Source organism: Erithacus rubecula, assembly GCF_903797595.1.
Source record: "Erithacus rubecula genome assembly, chromosome: 9".
In the NCBI taxonomy this organism is placed as follows: domain Eukaryota; kingdom Metazoa; phylum Chordata; class Aves; order Passeriformes; family Muscicapidae; genus Erithacus; species Erithacus rubecula.
The window spans coordinates 2,960,521-2,982,447 of NC_136660.1; the positions used below are offsets into that span (position 1 = coordinate 2,960,521).

The 21,927-nt window shown below is 46.3% G+C and overlaps 2 protein-coding genes across 6 annotated transcripts in view; both read right to left on the reverse strand.

Annotated features, from left to right (window-relative positions):
- The window catches only part of MICU1 (mitochondrial calcium uptake 1), an 83,910-nt gene extending 67,785 nt beyond the window's left edge, over positions 1-16,125 (reverse strand). For 2 of the 5 annotated variants that reach the window (XM_079312138.1, XM_079312136.1), the window contains exons 1-3: positions 16,065-16,125; positions 14,902-14,980; positions 5,687-5,848 (exon numbers count right to left, since the gene is read on the reverse strand). In XM_079312138.1, coding sequence (XP_079168264.1) covers positions 5,687-5,847 — 161 coding nt within the window. In that variant the 5' untranslated portion in view covers position 5,848; positions 14,902-14,980; positions 16,065-16,125. Of the gene's footprint in view, positions 1-5,686; positions 5,849-14,901; positions 14,981-15,994 lie in introns of all 5 variants that reach the window. The other 3 variants (XM_079312137.1, XM_079312139.1, XM_079312140.1) reach the window with 3 other exon arrangements.
- Positions 1-20,604, reverse strand: part of SPOCK2 (SPARC (osteonectin), cwcv and kazal like domains proteoglycan 2) — a 163,308-nt gene extending 142,704 nt beyond the window's left edge. Inside the window, exon 1 of the mRNA XM_079312153.1 lies at positions 20,429-20,604. The gene's annotated coding sequence lies outside the window, so the exon portion shown is untranslated. The remainder of the gene's footprint in view (positions 1-20,428) is intronic.
- Between the last annotated feature and the right edge of the window lie 1,323 nt (positions 20,605-21,927).

Genomic DNA, 21,927 nt, shown 5'->3' on the forward strand with positions numbered 1-21,927 from the left:
TGACAGCTGACCTCTCTTGGAGCACGAAGTCCATGCTGGCACCTGTCCTGAAACCTTTCCTGAAAGTTTAATCAGCACTGGCACACCCTTGAGGAGCTGTGGGTTTGGCTGAAAAATGCAGCTGCCAGCTGAGGCTACACCAGCAGCACTGACATGGAAAGCCCTTGTGCAGGCAGGACACCCATCTTAAGTAGCTCTGAGGGAATCTCTTGGGAAAAGGGGACAGAAAAGCAATAGGAAATCAACTGCTTATCTCCACAACTAAGCTATTCTATAGGAAACATGCTGGAGAATAGCTGCATCAGGAAAGATTTGCTCCTGTAATGCTTGACTGACAGCTAGCAGACCAGGGAAGGGATAGATGAAATTGAAAAATCAAACATTTTCAGCACATCCCACGCATTCCTTCAATCCATCAGGCTGTCAAGTCAGTTGCTCCAGAGATGCAGAGAGAGGCTGTTTGAATACAGTCAGCTTTTTCCTCCCTCTGGTTTATCCAGGTAATTAACTCTGCTCCACAGTCACATCACCATCCAGGAAAATGAGCTCTGAGGAGAAAGGCAGAGTCTGTAGGCTGCTTCTGAAGCAAGGTTTAAAGAGCTATTCCTCACCTCCAGGCCACTGGCCAAACTACTCACTGAATTAACCACTGAAGGAGCAGCTCTCTATGTGCACCTTCTCTGTGTATTTTACCACCCTCTGCTGAAATCCTTGGCTTCCAACAACTGTAACTTCCATACTCAGCCCTCATAAAAAAAGCCTTTCAGTGCAGATGTCAGAGTATGGAGAAAAGAAAAAAGCCCAAAACTCTAGAAATATCCACCCTGCTGGACTTCCCTCAGCAAGTGAAGACTCTCTCCTCCCCTGTTTGATGACGCTGAGTTTCCAATGGAATTCCTGGTGCTGCAGCTTCTGAATGAAATGAAAATACAAAGCCTCTCTTCACTGTGTGCCAAGACCATCCGCCAGCCTTTCTCCATGGAGTGTGCCTGTCCTGGATCCTGAACCCTACTGCCATGCTTCAACCATTCTGATCTCTTCAGACTGTTTTTTGCCTCCAGTGAACTGAATTTGAATCAAAGACTATTTCCCACCCACCTAGCAATATCTCCTTTGAATCCTTGGAGAAAGCCAACAATCAAGTGTAAGATTAGATTCCTCATCCTTCACTAGAAACACTGAAGTACCAGAGGCCTGCAATGATAAATTCTCTCTTGGGGAATCATTCTTTAAAAGAACCAAACACATGCAACCATAGGATATACAGGTAGGATGGATGCTGGCACCCACACTGGGCATTGACACAACACCCCAAGTTGCAGGTCTTCCAATGAATCACAACCCCTCCCTTGAAAGTATATTTCATCTATGAATGACAGAAGCAGAACAGCATGAAAAAAAAAATCACAAAGCTTTGTGCCAGAGATAACAGTGCTCAGTTATTCTAATCCTGAAGGCAGTAGCAAAGCTCTCAGCTATCAGCTGCTGTTCAGTCTCAGGAGGAAATGTAAGACATCTAGCAAGGAGTTGGGCACTCAGGAGTCAGCAAAGATGCTGCCACCAAACCAGAGGCAGGAGGGAAGAATCCTGCCTGACACATGCTGACTAAGAGTTGCCATTCTCCCTATATGTAAACATCTGAAGACATCCCAGTGAGGTTTAAAAGCCACTTAAGACTTCAGGGCTTTCATGCTGTAATGCAAAAGCAAGTTTGGACATTCATAAAAACAGGCAACCTTCAGGGATCAGGAGAACTTTCAGCAAGGAGCTCTGTCTCATCCTCAGCTCAACCACATTCAGCAACTAAATTAGTTACCTGAAACTTTAATAAGAAATTCACCAGAGAGGATGAAGAGCCACAACTCAATTTTTCAGTGTGCTGCCACACTCACAGGGCTCGTTGCCACTTTCTTCCCTCCTCATCTCTCACATACTCAACACTGACATAAATTAGCACAATGAATTTGTGGCAAGAACTTCACAAAGGCAATCACCCTAATGACACATGCTGTGGTGTCCTGACATTACCCCAATACCCTTGTGAGCTATAAATCTGCTATTTCTTAATCCAGGAGATGCTGCTTTCATTCCCAAACAGAGTTCACAACAGTGGGATATAGGACTGTGCCCCCAGGATCTGATCCTTTCCTTCCCCAATGTCCATGGAGAAAAAGCCCAGTATTCAGCCAAAAGACACTGGAAAGAACACAGTGTTCTTTCAAGACACCAAATGTGTCTTGAAGCCTAAGGAAAAAACCCCCAGCACAGCAATCCCAAGGATAGTCTCTTGAGTGTGTCACCTCTCACAAAGAATTATAAAAAAGCACAGAACCACAAAATGATTTGGGTTGGAAGGCAACTTAAAGATTGGCTCCTTCCATTCCCCTGACATGTAAACACATGAGAGCTCTAAAAATAAACTCACATGGATAATACCTACCCACCTACATTGACAATACCTACAATTTCTCCTATTTTCTCCCATACATTAGGTTAAGTTGTACCTGACACATCTATAGCTATAAAACAGGTTTCTCCCCTCTTGACTATGATGTATGTGGTTTCCTTTGTTTTACTGCAAGAGAGATTTTTTTAAGTCTCTGTTTCAGCTGGCAGAAGATATTTCCAGCAGTTCTCCCATTAAAAATTTATTATAAGCAAATTACTCTAAAGCCCCCAGGACACTGGTGAAAAAAAAAAAAAAAAAAAATCAGTGCATTCTTAAACCAGAGTTATACAATCCCAAAACAGTTTGATTTGGAAGGTACCTTAAAGCTCTTCCAGTTCCATGAGCAGGGATACTTCCCACTATCCCAGATTGTCCAACCTGGCCTGGGACATTTCCAGGCAGCCACAGCTTCTCTGGGCACCCTGTGCCATGTCTGTCTTGTGTTGAGGATCCCAGAGCTGGAGGCAGCAATTCCCAGACAACACCAGTGTCCTGCCCTTATTCTCACCACAATTTATTCACACAAGGATAAGAAATGGATCATGAAGTATTTTCAGACCATCAGGAAGGACACTGCTAAGACTCTGCTTACAGAGGCCCCCAAAGGTACCTTTGTTCCCTTGTTTCACTCAATGTTGGACTGATTAACAAGCTTCAGCACCAAAATGCCAATTTCAGTGCTTTCAGATGCCCCCCAGATTCAGCCAGGAATGGTTGTGACATGAAGAACAGATCTGCAGCCACTCCTTAACACTCCACAAGGGCATCAGGAACTAGAGACTACAAGTTTTACACCAGGATCAGTAACAGAATATTTTTTACAAATGTTAAGCTTGCCACAAACTGTGAGGTTTAGTGCTTCTCATATATTAGTGCCTCATTTAGAGTAGCCAATGACTGCACCAAGATTAATTTCAATTAATTCAGTTCATTATGCCAATGCCCAGATACTTAATTGCTTCTCTTGCCAGCTGGAAATCCTCAGAGTTTAAGTTATTGCTGAGAAAGTGTAAACTTCATTAGTCTTCTAAGCTCAGCTATTTGCACTGCTCAAGTATTCCTCACCACAGGAAAACTGAGCAGCAAAAGCTACTCCTGTTGTGCAATAATTTAGAGGAGATATATTCCCCAAAAGCCAGGACATCCTGGAGGGCAGGGAAGGCAACAAGACCAACACCTACCTGCAAAGGACCAAACAAAGATCCCACCAACCCACCTCCCATCTTAGGAAGACACAATTAAGTCTATTTTGCATCATACAACCATAGGATTTCTCCATATATATCTTTTCACTCCTAGATTTCTTCTGTGCCTTTGTGTGAGCTTCCTTACCCCAGCACTGGTTTCTTGTGCTGCTCACAGTCCATGCCACAGAATCCACCTGAAATACACTGGTTTCAGACTGCACCTGACAGTCTTGAGAATTCCTTTCTTCAACCATCATCACCTTCTACTTATCTAGTCCAACAAACTTAAAATTTCCAACTGCTTCTTGATCTGGCTTGCTATATCTTTAATGCCTAAGCTGTAAAGAAATATCTACATATTAATCTCTTAATTAATTATACTTACTGCTACTTCCTGTACTAACTCAGGACACACCTTCCTGAGTAACTCAGGATGTCATTACAAACACTCTGTGTTCACCTGCTCAAACTCTACTGATCACCTAATTTCCATTTTCAGAAGGACAAAGGAAATTCACACTTCATCCCTTATTTCTTTAAACAAGGCTAAAATGCCCACTTGAAAGTCCATTTGAAACTTCCACAGACGTCAGTATGAAGAATTTTCTACATCAAACATATCAGTTTAGTTCCTTGTTTTATTCTGCAGCTTTATGCCAAGTAATTAAATTAATATTGTAAGCTTGGGTGCACTTTTATTTTATAGTTGCTGACGTTGAGGATTTATTTCATGGCTCAGATAGGAAAGGAATACTTGAAAGTCTGTACAATTCTATTTAGTGCTTTATGGATTTATAAAAGATGAAGGAGACAGAGCAAGGAAAGGCAAAACAAGTAATAACAGCAAGTCAGCCTATCCAGATTGATGAGAGCTGTGTCTCTCCAACTGATTTCTATCAGTCCTTGCAGCTGAGGAAGGTGCCCAAGGGCCTCCAAGGAGCAGCAGATACTCCAGGAGCCAAAAATCCTTCCCTGAAATCCATCCCTGGTCCAGCACTCCACATAACACAAGCACCATCCTCCTGATAAAAACAACAACAGCACCTGAAAATTTAGCTGGTTTTAAAAGCAAAGGAACCTGCTACAGAAGGGAGATATTAACTCCATGTCTCTGGGACAGCTTTACACAGGACATGATGTCCTACTGATTTTCTGATTGTGTTGAGGATAAGATTTGAAGTGGAATAACCTCACTTGCTTCCCAGCTGGAAAATGGGCATTATCCTGGCCATTCCCTCAGAGGCACTGACTGCATCAGTGCAGATCATTAGCAAAATGCAGCACAAAACTGGATCACAGTGTTCTTCCTCCACTCAGCAACTCCTCTTAGCAGAGAGTTGGGTTTGACAGCTCTAAGGAACAGCCAGAACAATTCCCATCACCTCTCTCCCCCTGCATTAAAACTAGAGCCTTCTAGCCACAGGTGAGCAGAAAGCCAGCCACAAATCACCTGAGTTTAGAATGAAAAGAACACAGGCTTTCAGCAAATACTTTATTTTTACACTCTAATTTTAGTCATGTGCTTGAGTGACACTGCTGGTGCCACGCTGCTCCCATGGGATGGAAGAGGAGTCCCTGTTTTACTTCAGGCACAGGCCAGGGTTCAGTGAGAGACACCTCAGGGAAACCCAAACATCCCATTTCCCCCCAGTAACAGGAATGAACTTGGAGACTCATGAGGTGTTTTAAGGCTCTGACCCTTAAAATCCACACAAACCTGTGTGCTGCTACCTTCCCACCAAAAGACACACTGTCCCCTTCTGCCTTTTATACACGAAAGCAGTCAGCAAACCACACAAAAAAACACAAAGGAGCAAACCCCGCCCAGATGCACTGTTTCAACCAGAAACTGTGAAAGTGAAGGTTTTTCTCTTCACACCACCACAAACCATCAGGCAGGCAGGAAACCACACCAAAGAGCCCGTGTGAGACAACGCCTCAGCCCCGAGCTCTGAGCACCCCCGAGTGCTCCCGCCAGGGAATCCCCCCCAGCAGCAGCACCGCAGGCACTCACCGGGGGCAGAAGAGAAACGAGCTATGCGTGCATTACCTCTGCCAAAGGAATCTGGCGCTTGCTGTGGCTGCAGAGGTCCCGAGGAAAGCCGCCAGCAGGAGCCTCCGCCGGGCGCCGGTGTGCGGGGCCGTGCCGTGGGAGCGCCGCGATGCCACCGCCAGCCCCGCGGCCACGGGCAGCAACCGCAGCCGGAACATCCTGCAACGAGAAACGCTTCAGGGAACAGCAACACACAGGCTCCCAGTCCTGAGCCCAGAACGGTTTCACACAACAATAAACAGATTAAATACTTTCAGTGTGTGTTGGGTTGATGGGGACAGAAATGTTGAACAGGGTGGGGCAGTGCCCCTGATCTCCTGGCACATATCCTCTGCTAATGGGCCATCTTCAAACCAGCTGGGCAATCATCTTTATCTTTCCCACAGCCCATCCTCCCTCCAGGAGATATCTCCTGCTGCTGGGACATTGAGTCCCACTGCATGACTGATAAAATTACATCATCCCACTGGGAGATGCTCCAGCCAGGGCAGGAGCCAAGCCTTTCCTACCTAGAGAAAAACTGAGATTTTGGACAGCAAGTTATCCATCTTTCCACTGGATTCCAGAGGAAAGCCAGACCTTTCCACATCATCCCTGGACTTTCAGAGGAAAACTGCACCTTCTCCAGGAGCACTGCTCCAGCTGAACCACATCTGGCACTGCAGGAGGATGCAGCCACCATTGAATGGGACTGCTGCCAACACCCTGACTGACTGACAGGGTGTCAGCTTGGATTCTGACTCAGTGTTTGAGATTTTTCTTTGTAATACTGTATTTCTATTTTAATTTTCCTAGTAAATAATTGTTATTCCTAATTCCTATATCTTTGCCTGAGAGGCCCTTAAATTCAAAATTATAATAATGATTTGGGGAAAGGGGGTTTACATTCTCAATTTCAAAGAGAAGCTTCTGCCTTTATTGGCAGACACCTGTCCTTCCAACCAGGACACAGTGGTAGCTCTTGGCACTTACCTGGCTGACACACCCAATAGCTTATCAGCATTACTCCAATTCCTCATCCTTTCCCTAAAATCCTAATCAAGAGGGAATCTCACCTTCCTGCAAATGTTCAAGGCCAGGCTGGATGAGTCTTGGAGCAACCTAGTTTAGCAAAAGTGTCCCTGCCCTGCAAGGGGTTGAAACTAGATGATCTTTAGGGTCCCTACCAACCCAAACCATTCCATGACTCCATGAAATATTTCCAATTTCCAAGCCATGGAAGATAGCAGGTAAGAGGCATTTGGCCAGAAGCAAAGTCACAGCTGGGTTTTAAAAGGCAAATTTAGCCAAATAACAAGCAAACCTATCAAACAAAACCCAGCCCAGAGATTTGAATTTTCCTAAGAAAATGCTACTGTTCTTAAATCCCTTTTGTTTAGCTAGCCTGGAGCAAAACATTTATATTCAACTGTAAGTACAGGACAAGTTTCAAAGTGTCAAAACTTGTAAAATACAATCCACACCCCATTACACACACAACAGAACAGAGACAAATGGGATAGCAGAGCTACAAATCTAAACATAATTACAAGAGAGGAAAAGGAGCCACAGAAACACCACCTCATCACACACCAGCTGCAGGAGGCAAAGCATTTTTGGTGGCTCACAGGATTGAAAGCGAAGGGTAAATGCTGCCTTTGAAAAGAAAATTTGTTTGTCAAATAAAGGTTCCATTTCTGAGGCAAATGCAATTTTTTTCAAGCACAAGGTCGGCCTTAAAATTGGGAACAGAATGGTAAAGGAATTCCCAAAAAAACACAGAGCAGAGGAGCAGCAGCTTAATTTTTCTTTTTGTTCCCTGTTCTTGCCATTCTACTCACATATTCCCAGGTAGTGAATAACCACAGAATAGAAAAATAAAGCCACATGTATTGTTTTTCTGCTAAACCATTAACTTCCAAAAACAAGGATCCTGGGAGCTGCCTGTGCACACACCTCTGACGTGTGGTGTATCAGGTCTCTCTCACTGCAAAGAGCTGGATAGATCAGTGCCACTTGCTGCAGGTCAGGATTCCACAATGGAGTGATGCAGAATTTGGGAGGGGGACAGAGGAAGAGAAGATACACCAAATATTCAGCAGACAATTTTGAAGAATACCCATGAAGAAGGTGAAGAAAGGAAGAAACCTTTGTTCTAAAACATTCATTTTACTTATTACTATATTCTAAAACTTCAAATTCTAAGCTTTCTGCTATGTGATATTGCACACTGCTTTTACTCAAACTACACACTCTATTATTGAGTTCAATTTTGGAAGCCTTCTCTAAGGCTTCAGGTCAAAAGCAGTGTTGTTTTGGGGGTCTGTGCCAGACAGCACAGAAAGTTCAAAACTCCCAGTTTCCAACACCTGAAGACTTCCCAGCACAATCAAGCAATGAAAAATCATTAACAAATCCCTTATTAGTGGTTTTTGTTTTTTTTTTTTTTTTTTTTCCTATCAGATTAAGACTTCTGCCCAGTCCTGGCACAAGAGAGGTGGGATGGAGCACAAGAGATGGTGGAGGTGACAAAGCCATAAACTGCCTGCCCATCCCCACCCTGGCTTATGGGCAAACAGCACAAATTTCAGTGCTCACAGTGAATCCATCCAAATAGCATCTATTTGCTATTCATCTGTGCTCCTATTAAAATTGGCATTATGGCTTTGTTTATTCCTTTTCAAATAAACAGGTTTAAAATTCAAGTGTTAATGGAATGCAGCCAGCTAACAGCACTGATTCTCCAATCCTCTCCAGTTCTAACAACAATGAGATGGTTATGAAAAACAACTCCGATTTCAAATTTTAAATTATTTCCATTCTATGCAAACCTGATGTTCCCATTTTGTCTCCAGGGCTGAATTTCTGTTCCATATTCAGAGGAAAATCTGCATGTGTTACTTTCCTCAAGAAGCTATCCTTGCCCTTTCTAGGGTTCCCCATCCTAATTACAGCTTTATATTCCTAGCATGTATTGGATAAGGGAAGTATTGCCAGTATCATTTAATCAACCAAAATGAAAATTAAACCCCACAGCGTTTACTTGGGAGCTTGAAGAGATTTTTCACAACATTTCTGATTGTTGGCTTTAGTGCTGCATAAATGTTTACTCTGCTTGAGCCTTAAGAAACACTAAATTATTTGCTTTGTCCAAGCAATCTCCATCCTTGGTTCTGCTGGGATGTTTACCCAGAGTGTTCACTTGCTAGCAACTACCTGAGAGAGCTGAAAGCAGCCAGTTCTCACAACAGCTCCAAAATAAAAAGCATCCTTATCTCAGAGCAATTTAAAAAATCCCTTTGGAACATAAATTTCTCATCTGCAATTTATATAATCTCCCATCATTTTCTTTTTTTAAAATCAAAAGTGCCATGATATTTGGTGTATTTGGTTAAAAACTCCAGGCACTGAAGTCAAGATCACTTGAGAAAGCTGATGCTCACTTTTAGAAATATTAAAAATAGGCATCTTGCCCTGTGCAGCAACAAAAAGCTCAGCATCACAGCTTGCAGTAGGGCAAGGAATAAAACTGAGATCAAGTATAAAAATCTCATCAACTGATGTGATTACAGCTTACAATAAGAAACAACCCCAATTCCTGAATTATTTACTATAATAAAAGATTATTTTTATGGGATACAACAAAGCAGCCCAGAGGGAAAAAAACCCAACAAGCACTTAAATTTTATGCTTGCTTATTTTCATTATTTTGGAGTTATCATGATGTTCCAGCACTACAGCTATAAGGAATCTGTAGACTGAATTTATGTTTGCAAGAGATAAGCCAACCTTACCTTAAATTCTTGCTCAGAACAGCTCTACAGTTACTTTCAAAAGTTGAATCAATATCCTTGGACAAATGAAATAGCTGGGGCTTTTTTTTTTCCAGAACAGAATGAACAATCTACTTTTATTTATGCCACAATTCAGAGGTGGTTTTCTTTTAAGCAGAAGAGTCGAGAGAGACTCAAACCCACCAGGAAAACAGGAAAACACCTTTTCCACTACAGGACAAAACAGGTTCCATTCAAACTGAGACCACACAGGTCACATGAAAAGAAGAAATGCAACATTATTTCAACAGTTACATCAGTTCTGGCTTAATGTGGGTATTTCATTTCCCCAAACAATGACCCTCTGTCTGCTAATCTGCTCTCCAAGGAATCTGACACAGGCTGTTCACCTCTGCCAGAGCCTTTCCAAAGCTTGAGATGTTTTCAGTGCAGGTAAGAATTGGAAGATCCCAACTCTTGCATCCTTTTTCAGATGCCAAAAGGAGAGAAAAAAATACTTGCTCCCGTTTCTCCAGCCCCTAATTAGCTCCTAATTCCAAGGCTGAAAGCACTAAGAAGCTCAGCCTGGGGAAAAGGGACTTCCTACACTTAGGTACCCCCCCAGAACTGAATTTTTTTTGGCCTTTTGGGGATCCAAACAGAATTTTGATGTCAAAACTGGCCTTGGCAGCACAAGCATGTGAGAGAGAGAACAGAAATTCAATAAACCAGTGGGTGTTTAATTTTTCATCAGAGAAGGGGTCATTGGCATTTATTTGAACAATTTTACTGGGACATGGTCAGCCTAGGAATTAGTGCAAAATGCCAATTGTAAATTTAAATATACTGATATGCAGGAAGACCTTCTGAAAAAAATGTGTATTTAGGAGGCACTATTTAAGCATAAAAACTCCTGCAGAGACTGGCTGAGATTGAGTCACTAAGAACTCAAAGAGCTTTCTAGAGCTGTGTGTTTATTAAAAAGCCAAATTTGACGTTGCCAGAGCACATCAAGACATCCTGACCCAACAGATGCTGTAGGAAAATTCCTCACCTGTTCCCATCTCAGCCTCTGACTGTCAATTATCCCTCAGCTCTGCTCACTGAAGCCAGAGCCAACAGCAGAGGGGTGTGAGAGTAACAGCTCCCAGCTCTCCTGTCTCCATCTTCTCAAAAGCATTGGGAAGAGGGGAAGGAAAAATTAAAATGGGGGGGAAAAAGCACAACAAATCCAATGGAAAGGAAAAGTCAATATGCAAGGGAAAGGGTGAAGCAATCAGGAGAGAAGTTTCACCATTAACACTGAGATTCATAAACCAGGGGGAAAGAAAACCTCATAGCTTCAACCTGCCTCCATTAAAATCAGTTATGATTTGTCCTTCCCAGAGGAGCTGTGGCTGCCCCTGGATCCCTGGAAATGTCCAGGGCCAGGCTGGACAGGGCTGGGAGCAGTCTGGGATAGTGGAAGGTGTCCCTGCCCACAGCAGGGGGTGGCACTGGATGGGCTTTAAGGTCCTTCCCAACAAAACCATTCTATTATACCATGAAATTTGTATAAGAATAACTCCTGAAAAGGTGCCAGGAGATGTATTCCAGCTAATGAAACCTCTGGATCCACTCCTTTCCCCATTTCCAAGACAGACCCAACAGCTCCTACTCTTTTCCCCTCCAAATTTCCAATTTTACCAAGTGCAATTTTGAGATAAAGAATTTCACACCTTACTGAAGTTATTAGCCTACCAAGACACATAAATCAGTTTTGGGAAAATGAAATCTAGCAGCAAAAGTAATTTCTCCTCAGGTAGAAGATTGGGGCAATATTTGATCATATTAATTTTGCTGGAGAGGAACCACATTTGTTTCAGAGCACGATTCAAACTGATGTAGAGTCAACCAACTATCTATCAATGCAGAAACCTAAGCCACAGCCTGGAAATTTCTTTGAAACTGTCATTGCAGCAAAGTTTCACCTCTTCCTAAAATCCTCAGCCCTGGAAATGACCAATCCCCAACTTCACAGCTCTGTAACTGCACCCAGCTCCCCTCAAGGATGATCAATAACATCCCTCCCCTCACCAGCTGCTTTATTCTGCCACATAATTGTACTGATTTTCACAAGCTTTTAGATTTAACTTTAATAAAGCATTTTTAGCAATTGCAGCTGGATTATTTATAAGGATGTAGGATAGTAGCTAGCATGGGCTTCCTTTGAAAGGGAGACAGGAGTGTTTACATTTTTGGTGCCACTAAACTGGCAGAAGAAATTTGGCAAACTCAACAGCAGCCCCAAATTTAACCTGGGAGCTGAGTCTCCAGAGGATGAGTGGATGGATGCAGCCACCATAAAGCACAGCTTTGGAGACACAAATGAAAAATGAGTGTACCCAAACAGAGTAAACTGGGCCCATCTGCTGCAGCAGCACTGAAAATAGCACCTCCAGCAAGGATAGATTATTTCCTTGCTACTTCAGACTGGCAGACTCCAGCAATGCACTGTAGGTTTCTAAGAGGCAGCTTTAAACTTCCACAGAAACAAATGCCAAATGCTGCTTTTTTCAGGTTAAAGCTTTCCCTTCCTCCACTCAAAATGCAGGACATTCCTTGAGCTTTTCTACCTAGAAAACATTACAGTAAACCCCAGCTATGAAAAACTGCCTAGAAACACCTCCATAGATGTCAGAGGTAACTCAGAAAAGCTGTAAAAACAAAACCAACCAAAAAAACTTCTCAGCCCCTTATTAACCCTGTTTCATGAGCTCCTTCTGCCTTAATCAGTAGAGTGAAATTCTCTTTTTCCAGTTGCTATTCTCAAATAATCAGGGTGCCTTTGCAAACCAGCCACAGGAGCAGGTGCACCAGAGCACAGCTATTTCCACACTGATTTCAGGAGCAAAAGATCATCAAAAAACTGTTGGCAGAGGGGTAGAAAGCATAACACATCTGCCTTTTCCTATAAAAAGTTACAGCCAGCAGAAATGCATCTGCTTAATGGGCTGATTCATTTAACTTGCCTTTCACAATCTGTGTCCATAAGGCATGATTTCCCTGAGAATTCCTAACTTTTCCACAGAATGGAGAGACTCTCCTTGAAGCTCCAGCCACCCACCTGCAGGTACCTCACAACAAACAAATTTTACTGCTCTGAGATACTTTTTAAGAAATGAATTTGCCTCTGTAAAAACCAGTGTTAACTCCTACTGAATAAACATGAAAAATTAATTCTGGAAGAGAAAAAAATTAAGAACAAAGCAAAAGCCTCTCTAGGCTGACAAGGTGGCAGTTAGGGAGGCTTGAGTTATCTGCAGATACAATTCCAGCTCCAGAAAGAAACAAAGGTTTTTTGAAGGCAGAACAGACAGTGGGTTGTCTCAGAATTTGATATGGTGAAGTTTGAACTCCTCTGTGACAAGGTAGAAACAGAATTGTGAACTCCCCAAGAACCTGAATATCACAATGTGGTAATTTCTCCTTGGCTGAAGTTGCCTTTTAAACAGGAACATCACCTATAACCACATCCTCCTTAAGAAAATGCTTCTTCCTGGCCAAAGAATCATGCTTTGGTAGCTTTCTTTACTATACAAAGAAAATTTAAATTAAAAACACACTGAAACAAACAAAAAAATTCACAGCATCTGTGTTTCATGCACCAGATGGAGATTGTTTGGTAAATCAGGAGTACAGCATTGCTTTCCCCCAAAAAGGAAAAGCAGGTCTGAATCGCTACAGTTGCTTTTCCAGCAACACCTTGGAGACCTAAAACAAATGGCCAGGCCAAACCTTGAGCCAGTCTCAGCACAAAATTCTGAGTTACAACCATCAGTGCTTTGGTTATTCCAATCTCATCCTGCCCCACATCCACTCTTTACATGGTGAGAGTACAGCTAAAAGCTGCTCTCAAGAGAGATTAAATCCAAAATTCATGGAAGCAAATGCCATAGCAAGTGTCTCTGGGGAAAAACAAGTCTCTGTACTCACAGACAGTGACAGGGCAGCAGACAAACATAACCCTGAATTTACTATCCAAGGACTTTCCAAGGTAGCCACAGTAAAACAATTCATGATCTAACAGTCTATTTTTTCTCTTTTAATGTATCTTAAATCTAAAACTAAGAGGTGAGGCTGCCACAGGCTTTGGATGGTGTATGCTCAGGGAGACAAAGTGCCTCAGGCTCTACTCACTTCCTGCTAAGGATCAGTGTATTTTTTACTTGAAGTGTCAAATGCATCACCCTAAAGATAAATATTCATCTTCATCCTTTCAGTACTAACAAAAGAGCTGGAGAATGATTTTGGACAAGGACATGGAGCAAAAGGATAAGGGGAAATGGGTTCCTACAGTCAGAGGGCAGTGCTAAATGGGATATTGGGAAGGAATTCCTTCCATGTGAGGAAGCTGTGGCTGCCCTTGGATCCCTGGAAGTGTCCAAGGCCAGGTTGGAGACTGGGGCTTGGAACACCCGGGGATAGTGGAAAGTGTCCCTGCCCATGGCAAAGGGTGGAACTGGATGATTGTTAATGGCCTTTCAAGATTCTGTGTTTCAGAGGGAGCCACACCATCTGCATCACACTTTTCTTAGAACAATTCAGTTTAAAAAAGAAAGGCAATATTCATCTCAAAGATGTACAACACCCAAAGAGCTTGGGTAACTGCTTCCTGCTAAATCATCCCAAACAACATCATCCCACCTGAAGTCACATCTACACCAAGACACTTTTTCACTGCCACCCTTGAATGTCCCAGCAGGAAAACTCATCTGGAATCAATATAATTAAGGTTATTTTTATTGTTGTACTCAAGCATCATCATCCCCACTGAGCTGTGTTAAAATATTGGGCCCCGATATGCCAACTGGGGAACTTAGGAAGAAAAAAACCAAGTATTTCCATATCCCAGCTCACTTCAGGGACTGGAACAGCATAAATCAATGTGTTTTTATAATAAACTTAATATAATTGCTACAGAACTTATTTTGCTCAAGAAGATAAAAATGGTTATTTCCACATTCCAGACCTAAACATGCTGATGGCTCCCTCAGCTCTCCCCTGAAAAATGGAACATTTCTGAGCTGCTGCTTCAAAGCCCTGCCCAGACTTCAAATGATTTGCAAGTCTTGCAGCCTGAGGACAATGGGATCATCTCTCCTCAAACTCTACCATGAGTTTGCCCAGGAGCCTGCAGAGAGAAGTGACACAGCCACCAGTGAGTGACACACAGGGCACTCCAGAGGGTCTCCAGCACACAGACAGTAATGACAGAATGATGTGCCTGGATTCTTTTTCCTCCAGAACATGGAAAAAAAGGCAGCTCATTCTCCTACAGCTTTAAGAAAAGAGAACACTCCAGGACAAGAATAATTCTATAGAGGGTGTATTAAGGGTAACAATCAGCCAAATGATTGATTCACCAGTTAAAGCAGCTGAGAGCAGTGAGTTGCACAGCCCAGCACTCAGCATCCTCACCTGTAGTGTATTTGCTCCCAGTTTGCAGGTCAAGAGGCCACAGAGAACACAGGGAACTATTTCTCAGTTGGGGCCTGTTCTAAAAACGAGAAAGAAACATCATAAAGATTGTAACTCTGTGCTGCATGCAACTTCCCTCCTGGCAGTCCTAGTGCTCACATGTATCGACCTCAGGAAATGCATCTCAGACTGAGCCAAAAAAAGCCAAGAGGAGGAAAATGGTCAACAGCTGAATAAAGGAATTAAAGATAAGCCAGGCCTTTAACTCAAGCCTGAGCTGGCAATGAGGATTCTAAAGGAGAAACCTCCAAAAATTCTGTTTGGTTTGACCTGCCCACCCCACTAAACACAGCCAGATTTACCATCTTTCCAAGCAGCTCATTAAACTGCAGGCTTAAAGTACAGCACACATAAATCACGTTGTGATAAACATCAGGCATTTCTGTGCTCTGAGCAGTTTATTAACTCAAATTCACCCTCAGGGTTTTCTGACACGAACTGCACATCAAGCACAGCCGGGGCCATTCAGGGGAGTTAAAGCTTTAAAGAACCTCCATCAAGAGAAAGTGGTTTGACATGAGCTCTAACACACGGCGATAACTCACACAGCCCGGCGATCCCACACCTAGCAAGAAAATCGACCCAAACTTAACTCAGAGCTCCCCAAAACACTCCTTGCAAGGCCCAGAGCAGGGCGGGATCCCTCCTCCCTCCGAGCCCCAGACCCGCGGCTTTATTCCCCAGACAAAATGTTTGTTAGTGCGGGAGTCGGGGTGGAGAAGCCAGAACAACACAGCCCGAGCCCCGTGTGTGCGGGAAAACCTGGATTTCCCAAACAGCAGCTCAGTCTCAGCCCCGGGGCCTGGGATCCCTTAATCCCGGGGCCTTGGAGTCCCTCAGTTCCAGGAGACAGGACTCTCCTATTCCCCGAGACCCGCTTCCATCCCCTCAACCCTCCTCAGCCCCCAGGACTTCCCTCAGCCCCGCAGCCTAAGCAGACCCCACATTCCGGGGCCTTCCTCGGACGCTCCCCCAGCTCCGCGCCCTAGGATCGCTCATCCCAGTTCCCCATGAACCCCAAGGTCCGGAATACCGCAGCCTCGGGGCCGTGGCCACCCCAGCCCGGAGCCGCCCCCGTCAGTTTCCCTCAGGGCCGCGCTCACCTCAACCCCGCCGCCGCTGCTGCCGCCGCCCCGCCTGCCGCGCGCGCGCTTCCGGGGGCGTGGCCTTAGCACGGGGGCGTGGTTTGTGGTGATGTGGGCGTGGTTTGTCAGTGGTGGGCGTGGTCTGGCCGTGAGGGGTCGCTGCGGGTGTGGGGGGGTCAGTGCGTGTGAAGGGGTTCGGAAACTTCTTTGTGTAGCTTTTATACAGCCGGTGAGTGTTTCTACGGTCCTGTGTGTAGCGACTGAGGGGATTTGGTACAGGGCCTGAAAGAGCACGTGTGGGGCCTCAGGGGTGAGTGGAATGCCAGTATACAGGGTCTCAGAGGTCCATAAATATATATATATATATATATATAGGTTCTGTGAGGTCCATATATAAGGTCTGAGGGCCCACCTTTCTATAAATAGTCTGAAAGGTCTATATATAGGGTCTGAGATAGATAGAGGCTCTGAAAGGTTCTGAGGAACCCACATATATGTATATGTGTATATATATATATATATAGGTTCTGAGAGGTCTATATATAGTGTCTCAGGGGCCCAGATAGACAACTAGACAGAGGCTCTGAAATGCCTGTATATAGGATCTGAGGAGCCTATATATATCTATAAAATATATATATATATTCTGAAAGGCCTGTCTATAGGGTCTCAGGGGCCTGTATCTATAGGTCCTTCAAGGTCTATGTATGGTATACAAGGAGGATGTTTGTAGGTCCTGAATGGTCTGTCTGTGGGGTCTGAGGGGTTTATGTACAGATCCTGTACTAGGAATGTCTGTATAGGTCCTGGATAGCAGGGGTTGTGTATAGGGCCTGAAAGAGTGGCATATGGGGTTTCAGGGGATTTTATATATCTATATAATCATAGAATGTTACAGAGTTGGAAAGGATCTTAAAGATCATCTTCTTCCACTATCCCAGGCTGCTCCAAGCCCCATCCAACCCAGCCCTGGACACTTCCAGAGATCCTGGGGAACTACAGCTGCTGTGGGCAGGACCTGCCCACCCTCAGAGGGAGGAATTCCTGCCATCTCCAGGGTCGTGGGTAGGTGTGGCAGCAGCTGCAGCCGTGCCCAGGAATGGGATGGCAGCGGGAAGGGAAAGTGAGAAAGGCACTCTGGGGTCATGTGCACCTTGGCATCTAGATCAGAGGGAGGATTCACTGCTGAGCAGGCTAATTTTAGGTGTTTTAATTTTAGTTGCTTCCAGATGCCTCTTAGGTTGGCTCTTCTCATGATTTAATGTACCCCCCCCATTAAAAAACACATTTTCTGGAGGCATAAATAGGCAGTGATTGCTCTTGAGGAATCCAGGAGGCTGCTGAATCCTGACACTGTGGGAATGTTGAAGGGATTTTTAGGTTTAACCTTTTGGCAAGGCTTAAGGGGATCCCAGAGGTTTAGAGGTGTCTCTGTGGGGCTGAGGTCTGGTCATCTCCAGATCCCAAAAAGGGGTGGGAGAAGCAGCCAGCAAACGCTGGCATGTTTGGGTAACTCAGGTCTGAGTCGTGATGAGACAGGGATCACCATCCTGCCCAGCCCAGGGGAATTTTCTCCCCTATCCTATTGCTCCAGGAGAAGCTGAGCAGTGCTCAGCCTACAGAAGGTGGCTAACACCATTCCTTTATTGGCAAGTAGACCCTGCCCCCCATCTGAGGGCTGTGCTGTTTTATCTGCAGCAACCTGGAAGCACCAACCTTTCTTCTGAATAAAAGGAGATAACAAGAACTTGAACTTGGGATCCTCCTCAGTTTCCTCATCCACCCATGCCTGATGCACCTGCAGGATTTTGCATCAATCTCCAGGTGCCTGATTCTGCTGTATCACATCCCTGGACATCTGCAGGAGTAAAATTGTCTAATCCTAAATTTAAATGATGCAGAGAAAGTGATGAATCTATGGGCTAAAAGATAATTTAGTTGTTTTTTTTTTTGTTTTTTTTCCTAGCTGGTTTATTTAATCCAAGCACTTTGGGGCATGAGCAGGTTTTCCAAAGTGATGGCTTTGCCCATGGCATATCACACACCCACTTTCTCTTACATCAGTGTTTTATTTGCAGGAGGGAACAAACCATGCCTCTCTCAGCAGTGTCAGGATGGTTGATGAGGTTTTGAAGCCTAAGTTTTCCACTTCAGCCTTTCCCACTGCAATAATATTAATTGCAAACCCTGGTGAGCTTTTCCCCAGCAATTTTTCTTGGGAGCAACTTTCCAATATTCAGTCAGCTGTAATTATAAGCACCAGGAGAAAGCCTTGTTAAATACATTATTTTATTTAGGTTTTCCATGAGTGGAAGATTCTTCTAGCAGGAGCTATTTGACCTAAAATGATAAGGTTTCATTTTGGTGCCAATATCCTCACCCCTCTCTTTCTCTGTGCCTTGGGGAGCTGTTCCCTTCTGGCTGGTTTAATTGCCTGGGGTATAGATCTCAGAGCTCTCACTTAATTCCCATTTTTGTGCTTTGTAATGAGTGCCCACACACTCAGCACAGGTTTGCTAATGAATTTTTGGCCTTTCTGCTGCCCTCAGCCTTTGCTCAAAGCCCATCTTCTCCCACCTCTGTCAAATATTCCCTGGAAATATAAAAACTCTGCCAAAACCTTTTGCTTCCAGTGATTCCCAGCTCCTCTTTAATGACAAATAAATATTTAAATGCAGTATATGAATGGTGGGAAGAGGTGGTTCTGCCCCCAAGGGACCTTCCCCATCCTTGGCCTTCCTTCCTCCCCCTTTCCTGCCTTTCCAATCTTTCTTTTCCAGCTCACCCAGGATGCATTAACCATAGTTTTGCCATTTTTAGGCTTTGAATCCCACTGTGCTGGGATGCTGGGAGCTGTCCCAGGGAGAAGCTGATGTTGCAGAGAGGGACAAACCCTGGCTGTGATCCATGAGGTGACTCCTTTGCCAAGATGTGCTTAGGAACATCTTCCACTGTGGAGTCATCACTGAGGACTTTGCTAATCAAAATCCTTGTCTTGAAGCATTTTTCCTTTTGCCATCAGTTTTCAACATGGCAGGAGAAATACAACAAGCAGAGATCCAGGAAAGACTCTGGTCTGAGCAATGAAGCTTGGGAGCAGCAGCTGCTGCAATTTGTCACCTTGATTTTCCAAGAAAATGCAAATAATCATCAAAAGGCTAAATGTGTGAAGTTGGAAAGACAGTGGGTAAATCCTTCCAGAAGGACACAGTCGAGGCTTCAACCACATTTTCCCAACCAACAAAGAGAAAGAAGGGAAAGCTGCAGGAAAAATCCAGCCAGAAATGAGGGTTGAGGATTTCTCAGGGACAAACTCCAAAATGACATTGCCAGGAGAAAAGCTTAGAACAACCCATCAGGACTTGTGGAAGGCAGCACTGGAGGGAGGTGGTGATGGGAAAAGGAGTGTTGTGATGGAGTGGGTGATGCTGAAGCACATCTGTGTCATCCCATGACTTGGTCGTGCTCCTCTCCATATTTTTAGAAACACAGAGGGGTAAATAACAGGAATTAAGAAGGAGCTGCCATCAGTGTTGCAGTGACTCCCAGACCAGAGGAAGAAGTATTTTCTAAGTAATCTAGGTACATCTTCTTTCAAGAGAAAGCTGAGCAAAGATTGCTAGTTTAGCCCAGGTGCTGCAAGGTCTGTGCTGGCAGACCAGCCCACCATATCTGCAATACATACATATATATATATATATATGTGTATCCAGATATTTTTTGATCACATACTTTTATTATTCTTCATTGAAACTGCTGATCTGATCCAGCACCCCAAATCCCTGTGCCACCTCCACACTGCATCCCCAGGGCCTTGCTGGTATCTTTGCTGCACCCCATCTTCCTGCAGCCTCTCCCTGGTGATCTCCCTCCCTTCCCAGTGCTCCCCATCTCCTGGCACCCCTTTCTCTAGTGCATCCCACCTCCCTGCACCCCTTTCCTGCTGCTCCCCATCCCCTGGCACCCCTTTCCCCAGTGCATCCCACCTCTCTGCACCCCTTTCCCGATGCTCCCCATGTCCATGCACCCCTTTCCCTAGTGCATCCCACCTCCCTGTACCCCTTTCCCAGTGCTCCCCATCTCCCTGCATCCCGTCCCGCTTAGGGGTCCCGGCCCTGCCCACCGATGACCCCGCCCCCTCTTGGCCACGCCCACCATGACCCCGCCCCACGGCACCCCAGCCGAGGAGTTTCCCTGCCCTGGGGCCGGCGCGCAGTCCCGCTCACCAGCCAATCACCTTTCTTGGTCGCCCACCCGCTCGGCGCCGATTGGCTGCGCGGACCCCGGGGGCCGGGCGAAGGGACGCGGCGATTGGCCAGCGGCTCTGCTGGCCCCGCCTCGCCGCTCCCCGCGCGCCCGCCCCGCCCCGCCCCGCCCGGGCGGCAGCAGCACCGCTGCCGCCGCAGCGTGGGGCGGCTCCAGCGGCGCGATGGCGGCCACGGCGGGCAGAGCGCTGCCGCTCCTCCTCTGCGGCCGCCGCCCCGCCGCACTCACCGCCGCCGCCGGCCGCTTCCCGGCGCTGGGCCGGCGCCGCCAGCAGCAGCAGCGACACCGGACGGTGAGTGAGGCGGCAGCCGTGTGCCCTTCACAAGGCGGGCGCGGTGCCGGCGGGCGGCGCGGGGGCCCCGGTTTCGCGGCGGCTCCGCGGCTGCTCCACGGCGGTTTCGCGGTGACTCCCGGCTCTGCCAGCTGCGCGTTTATTCTTAGCGCCGTCACCGGGTGAAACTTGAGCGCGGCGGCGGGCGGCGGCAGCGGCGCTCTCCCGGCGGCGCTCCGGCAGCGGCAGCTCTCGGCCCGCCCGCGCCGTGCCGCTCCGGGAGCGGGCGGTGCTGCCGGCGCTGCCCGGCGCTCCGGGGCCGCGCTCCCGGGGCGGGGGTCGCGGCGCGGCGGGGCGCGGCCGCCAGGTGGCGCTGGGGGCGCGGGGGGCGCGGAGCCCCCGCCGGGAACGGGGACGGGAGCGGCGGCACCGGCCCGAGCGGGCAGCGCCGCTCCGCTCCGCTCCCCCGGCTGTGCTGTTCCTCCCTTCCCGCCCCGCCTCAAGGTCAGCCAAGGCACAGGCGCTCGGGGGGCTTCCCGAATCCCGGGAGACGGGAACGGGGCAAAGCTCTGTTCGCTCCCTTTTCCTTGGTGGCTCTGCCGGGAAAAGAGGGGACTGACAGTGCACAGCTTCTGTGTGTCTCGAAAAACCTATAAAGGCAGCAGGTTGCGTCTTGGAGCTCGAAAGATTTGCTAAAAATACCGGGAGGGTTTCCCCCCCCCCCCCCCCGCCCCCCTCATTTTTTCTTTTTAAACTAAGGGAACAGTGTGTAACCGTGGGATATCCTTCTGGCTTTTTGCTACAATCTGTTTTATCGCTGCTTCTAAAAGCGCTTCCGCCGGGGCTGTGCACCTGTCGCTCCCTTGTTTTGCTCCGAACGGAACTGCGCGGAGCCACCAAAATTTGGGATTAATCAGGTGACGGAGCGGGCTGTGAGCTCCGCGGATCCATCGCTGCGGTTCCTCGGGTGCTGTTTCAAGAGTTGTTTGTGCCCGGTGTCTTCGGGGTGCCGCCGGTTCCCCTGCCGGTGTGTTTTGGCAGCGAGGGGATGCCGGAGGTTCCGCCGGTGTCGGGTGTCCCCATCCCGGCAGTCCCGCATTCGCGATTCCACGTGCGATGTGTTGGCTGCAGGGTTAATCCCGGCACCTGCTCAGGTGTGGGATGGCCTTTCCAGCCTCCGTAATTAGTATTTGAGCTGTCTCCTTTAGCCGGCAAATAATTTGGATTTATCTAAATTTAAATTGACCTTTGCAATTGATTTAGCAGAGACTCAGATTCGCGCTTGGTTTTACTCCTTGAGCTAAATGTGGCAGCAAATGTGTGAGAAAACGATAAAAAACCATT